The sequence below is a fragment of the Triticum dicoccoides genome, chromosome 5B (assembly GCF_002162155.2).
Source record: "Triticum dicoccoides isolate Atlit2015 ecotype Zavitan chromosome 5B, WEW_v2.0, whole genome shotgun sequence".
NCBI classification, from domain to species: Eukaryota; Viridiplantae; Streptophyta; class Magnoliopsida; order Poales; family Poaceae; genus Triticum; species Triticum dicoccoides.
Genome location: NC_041389.1, coordinates 401,796,576 through 401,802,801, shown reverse-complemented (window position 1 = coordinate 401,802,801; position 6,226 = coordinate 401,796,576). Strand labels below are relative to the sequence as shown.

Sequence of the window (6,226 nt, the reverse complement as noted above, 5' to 3'; positions counted from 1 at the left end):
ACCTCATAATACAACAGTATTAGAACTCAAAAGCTTGGAGAAATGAAATATTAGGACTCAAGCATTAAAATGAAGCCCAGCTGGCATAAAATTCACAGGGAGAGGAGTTTATACTTCACTACATCATGTAGTTACCTTGATTCACCTCACATGCAGCCTGCTTGGATATCTTATCAAAGACACCCTTGTCGACATGACACATAAAAGGTCTTCAGAATTAACATGAGAGATGGAGATGGTTAAGTTAGCATACGGTAATAATAAGGGTAAATCAAGAATCAATGTCCAAAATGAATGTAGATGAACCGCAGCAACATTAATCGCTTAGTCAAGTTTGTACCTATCCTGTGAAGAGGACCTGCACTTTTTATCCTCCTTCTCTCCCTACAAGAAAAAATATCACCATGATGTAATCAGAATTTTGTGCCATATTTAAAAAAAAACTTATTTGGAGTTTTTTTTTGCAAAAAAAGAGAATTCATTACTTAACCATGGGGATTATTGCAATCGTTCTGATACAACAAATGAATCTCTTGAGGAACAGACCTCATATTTGGAGTTAACTTATAGCCATAAGCATAAGAAAAATGAAAATAAATAAATATTAGGAAGGCCATCACCCAGGGTGATCTTTGTGGATACCGAGGATAGTTTTGTGTCAGTCGCATCGCGCGGAATTAACTCGAGTGAAGTCATGGAGGGGTGGAGCATAATCCATATCATCCGTCTACAAGATGTGGTCTACACATCTGTCTGCACAAGAACAAACCGACCGAGGCAAAACGACTCAAGGGAAAGGAAACTTGCTGAGCATGAAGCATCAACCCGATGAAGCAGATGTAACTTGCTGAATTGTTTATGTAGCCATCGTATCAACGATACAAAATTGGCTACCCCAATCCCATAGGTTCAAACGTCGTTCAAGAAGATTTCATAGGTTGTAACTACCCTGATCTGACAGGTTACAAATTCAGCAATATTTCAAAGGTTGAAATAGTAGGCCATCCATCAACAGGATTAAAAAAAAATCAAGTCTTCTCAATTAGAGTTGGATTCAAATTTTATACTCGACATCTGTCTATTAGATAGAAGACCAAATAATTAAGCTACCAACAACCAAACTCACAAGTTTGTTCACCCAGGGACTGTGAACCACACAACCAAACAGATTCTGAAATCTTTGGAATTTCTTAACAAACCCCAGCAAATAAATCGTTAAAGAATGCATCCTACCGAGATATAAGAGGGAGAGGACTTTACCAGCAAATATGTCGCTGAGGTTCAGATTTGTTTTGTTGTGTGTCCCGCACCAGCGATGTAATGGGCTTGGCGAACATTAAGATGCAGGCACAAATCCTCCTCGAAGGCAGCTACGGTGACCGTTCAGGCACGACAACTCCGCACATCTTCGAAGAGCGTGGTGGCATCCTCCTCCCTGGCACACGCGTGTCCGGTCCTCCCTTAACACACACCTGGTGATGGCTGAAGCAGAAGGAAGGCACAATCAGTGGAGCAATCTGACGGAATGAATGGAGCAATCTGGAGTGGGTTCGTGGAGAAAGGGTTGGATGCCTGGATCTTGTATGGGCGGCGGGCGGCGAACAGCGCGACGACGACCTGTGGCGGCTCCCGCGGGGCGCGACGGGCGGTGAACGGCGCGCCGGCGGGGCGGCGACCTGCGGCGGGCGGCTCCCGCGGCGCGCGACGGGTGGCGACCCGCGGCGGGCGACTCACGCGGCGAACAGTGCGACGGCGCTGCGGCGAACGGCTCCCGCGGGGCACGATGGGCGGCGACCTGCGGCGGGCGGCTCACGCAGCGAACGACGCGACGGTGCGACAGCGAACTGCGCGGGAGGAGGAGGAGGGGGCGAGAGGTCGTGCGGGCGAGGCGAGAGGTCGTGCGAACGGTTTTTGTTTTTGAACGGGGGCGCGGGTGGCTTAATTGCGTGGCTTGTTGGGTTAAACACGGAACGATTACAGATCATCGGATTTTGTCTATGGACGCGCCTGATTGTTTGAATCTGTCCCTCTCTTCCTTTTATAATGGTAGTAGAATAGTAGATATAAATTTTTATTCTTTTTAACAAAACAAGATCATCAATTTTTAGCAAAAAAAATCATTGATTTTTGGGAAAAAAGTTATTTTGAAATAAGTTCACCAATTTTGAAAAAGGTTCACCTATTTGGAAAAGAGTTCACTGGTTTTGAAAAAAGTTCATCGATTTCGAAAAACAGTTCACCGGTTTTGAAAAAGAGTTCATCGTTTTGAAAAAAAGTTCATGGATTGTGAAAAGAGTTCATCGGTTTAGAAAAAAAATTCATCAATTTTGGAAAAAGTTCATCGATTCTGAAAAAAGTTCATCGATTCTGAAAAAAAATTCATGGATTGTGATAGGAGTTCACCGGTTTTGAAAAAAAAGTTCATCGATTTAGAAAAAAAGTTCATCGATTTACAAAAAAGTTCATCGATTTTGAAAAATAGTTCATCGACTGTGAAAGAAAGTTCACCGATTGTGAAAGAAAGTTCACCGACTTTGGAAAAGAGTTCAATGATTTTGAAAAAAAAACGTTCTTTCATATTAGCAAAAGAAAACAGAAAAAACGTTCCGAAAAGAAAGAAAAAGAAAAAGAACAAAAAACATAACAAAACTGTTCCGAATAAAAAGAAAAAGGAAATAGGAAAAAGGAATCATTATAAGAAAAAAATGGCGAAGAAGCATTAGAGAAGCAACTATTTTTTTGTCTTTCTCAAGACAGGAAGGAAAGGAGAAGATGGGCCAGGCCCAGCTAACGCGGCTACAGGCGCCGGTTTGCGGAAACAGCTGTAACCGGCGCCTGCAACGCTAAATAGGATATGCCTCGCTTTCAAAAAAAAAAAAAGGATATGCCTCAGTTTCAGATTCCAGCAGCGTGGCTTTGTCGAGAGTTTGGGTCGAAATGGCCCAATTACAAGATTCGCGACTGTCTCTATAGTTGGGCTACCCTCCCGGCCCAGTTACTCGGCCCGCACTCCCTACTTCCTTCTCAAGCCAAGCCGAACTCCTCCTCTTCTTCCTCCGCTCGTCCTCCCAAACCCGCGCCGCGAATCTGCTGCCGCCGCTGCGTCCGTCTCGGTTTTGCGCCGCCGGTGAAGATGTTGTCGAGGATCTCCCGCCTCGGCGTCCACGCCCTGAGCCGGGCGAGGCTAGGTAAGCTCTCCTCCCTCTCCACCGTCGCCCCTCGAATTCACGATTTCATTTACCTCTGCTGCGTTGCTGTTTTATTTGGATGTCTCGGTTAGGACTAGAGGGCATCGAGCGCGTGATTCTGATTCCTGAGTTGCTCGGAAGTACTCCTTGGGTGTACCTGGTGGTCACCTGGGGGTGGCCTGCCAAATTTCTGCTCAGCCCAACGTCCTACGGCCCCGGTTGTTAATTCCAGGCCATCCGGATGCAGTGACGTGCCTAGTTTCAGGTTTCTGGATGTGGTCAGGCTGATGATTAGTTCATTGACATCTGGGAGCAAATGCGAGGTGCTTTGATGAAGTAGCAGCAGCAGCACCTGTTGGTTGTTGTCACGCTGATTTCCTGCTATTTGGTCACGCAGAGCTATATCTGGTAGTTGGCAAGGATGCACTAGTTATGCTCAGTTTTCCATGGCTTAAACGTTACAATAACATTTATGTGTTTTTTAAGGTGATGCATACTATTCATTATCCAAGCTGTTCCCCTTTTTATGTTTAGATCCACATTTTGGAAGAAATGTATGTTTAGTTATTCTTGGTATGTGAGCCTAATGTCTGATAACTCCGGTGCACCGTACCATAGTAAGGTTGTGGTTGTTTGAACTAGACACTCTGGTATCTAAGTTCATTAGGATTTTTTTATCCGGAAGTTCTTCTGGCCAAGTCATCCCTTGATGAGTCAAATACCCTTCACCCCTTTGATATTTTTGACTAGTGCTTTAAGTAAATTTTAAGAGGATACATTCTTTAGACTGGCATGCTTGTCGGTTTGTTGTGATCATCTTCCCTTTCTCTATGTCCACTGAATTATTCTGACATTTATCAGGTCAAAAGTCAGTAAATTCAAGGAATCAGGAAGAACCAATTAGAGCTTGTATGAACTATGTGGTCAGCTCTCTCTCTCTCTCTCTCTCTCTCTCTCTCTCTCTCAAATGTTGCATTGTTCACTTGTCTACATTTGCTGCCAACTTATACAAATGAGTTTCCCTGGTTGTTGGAGTTGTCGTTTGCTAGGCCTCCAAGCATTTTTTTACAGGGAATTTCTTCGAGCAATCCTAACTGTACCGTTAACCTGCAGAACTTACATCTTTGCTTCGGTACACCCCCCTTAAAACTTTGCACAAATCTTAAAGTTACTTAAAAAGGCTATCATCATATTAGTTTCACAGTTTGCAGATCAAACGTATTGAATAGATTGATTTGGATACAAAAGACTATATTATCCTTTTTCATATCAAGGTTACCTTCTAATCTCCACCTTTAATCTGCATCGAAGTCCATAAACTTTTCTAGGGGGGTGTACCGAAGCAAAGTTGACTCTATATAGTTTTCATACTATCAGATATCGATGTCTGAAAAGTTGTGCAGATGTATAGATCTCGTGTCTGTGCCTAACTTTTTTTAAATTTATTTAAAATGAAAAAGATAATGTAGAGAAACTGGAATAACTTAGTTCAAAGATGGAATAACAAATGGAACTCTTTTCAGGGTAATCATTCTCTATGTTCCGCCACGGGAGCTAAAGTCAGTGACAGGAGCGAACAGCCAAAAGCTAAGTAAGTCTTTTTACTGTTGATGCCTAGCCAGTCAGCTTTTACTTACTTACTGTTGGGCGTAGCATAAATACTAAAATGTTTTCATGTATGCTCAATATTTTCAAATCAGCAGTACAGACTATTGTGTCACACTAATATTAATATTTACTGATCTATCTCTGCGTCAGCAAGGATTCAGAATAATAACCAAAGCTCATGGAAGCAACCCTATGGTCCTTGGATGAATTTCTTAGCTGTTTATAAAAGCTTCTAATGGCTCATTGCCTCTGCGAGACCAACACAATAAACCTTACTTACCACTTTTGACGACTAACTGAATACAGGCAGTTCAACAATGATACAGTTAGACTGTAACTGTTGGAGCACTAGGACGGACTAGGATTACATGAATATAAGTACGCCCACCAAAATAGATGGTCATAATGAGTCTGATTAAAAAAGATTACCAATTTAAGCTATGCATGGAAAATTATTATTTTGTAAAGGATTAGAGAGAGCACATTAGGTTGGTGAATTAAGCCTTCATAGTGATGTTTGCCCTTGCTGCTAAACCATTTGATGGTTGAAACTATCGGCAAATAATTTGGCAACGGACTTCCGTTGTCATTTCACTTTGTGGCAGGTTGATGTGGACTGATGCCGTTATCCCGTTTGTGGCATGACATATTTTCTAAAATAGAACGTTCAGATGCTATAAAAATGTTTCTTCACTTAGGCCCCTTTTGCACTTGGGTAGTCATAGTCTCTGCAAGACAGCTGATTAGAGAAGCAAATAAAACTAGTGAAATGCCCCCATATTGCTAGGGAAGTAATAATAAGAAAATAAATTGAATCATGTAAAACTAGCTAAATGCACCGGTATTGCTACAGAAGTAGTAATAATCAAAACATATCAAATCATATCATATGTGGCACATCAATCTCCATAGAGATACCCCACTTGTCTGGAGGGAAAGTGGGATGGCAGTCGGGCCATCATCACCAACTCCAAAAGGTGTAGGAGTAAGGTAAAGATAGATATGGCAGGTCTTCCAAACTGTTCCATTTCAAGCGTAACATACAACAGAATATATGGAGGAAAACACGATATACATGAATACATGATCCAACAGCCAACAACATGTCCAGCACACAGGCTGACTACAAGATGGAGCAAAAAAAGGAATTGGTAGATCCACTCATTGAATTATTATGAATAGTAAAGAGGCCTTTAAGTTCAATTCCTGTTCCAAAAATGATTTTGGAAATTCCTGGAAGTACTTAAATGGCGTAACATTTGTCCACCTAGAAGCCATCCACCTGACCTAACATGGTTTTTGGGCCCCTCTCTGATTGGTGCTGTTGTCTTCCACTATTCTTAAAAGCAGCATTCCTACAAGCTGCAGTATGTCCATTCCTGTATTCCATAGCTTGTACTATGTGGGTGTAACTGATCCTCGCTAAAGAA

The 6,226-nt window shown here is 42.2% G+C and overlaps 1 protein-coding gene and 1 long non-coding RNA gene across 5 annotated transcripts in view; one reads left to right on the top strand and one right to left on the bottom strand.

The window, feature by feature from the left end:
- LOC119305588 lies at nucleotides 1-1,470 on the bottom strand. The gene is made up of 3 exons (XR_005148713.1): nucleotides 1,261-1,470; nucleotides 341-384; nucleotides 1-209 (listed from the first exon to the last, which is right to left on the bottom strand). It is a non-coding gene; the product is annotated as an uncharacterized LOC119305588 (long non-coding RNA).
- A 1,566-nt stretch (nucleotides 1,471-3,036) lies between these two features.
- LOC119309494 (2Fe-2S ferredoxin-like) overlaps nucleotides 3,037-6,226 on the top strand; it is an 11,782-nt gene continuing 8,592 nt past the window's right edge. For all 4 annotated transcript variants that reach the window (XR_005150525.1, XM_037585485.1, XM_037585486.1 and 1 more), the window contains exons 1-3: nucleotides 3,037-3,188; nucleotides 4,050-4,111; nucleotides 4,712-4,779. Coding sequence is in view for 3 of the 4 variants with exons in the window: in XM_037585485.1 (XP_037441382.1) it covers nucleotides 3,134-3,188; nucleotides 4,050-4,111; nucleotides 4,712-4,779 (185 nt within the window). In the remaining variant the exon portion in view is untranslated. The remainder of the gene's footprint in view (nucleotides 3,189-4,049; nucleotides 4,112-4,711; nucleotides 4,780-6,226) is intronic.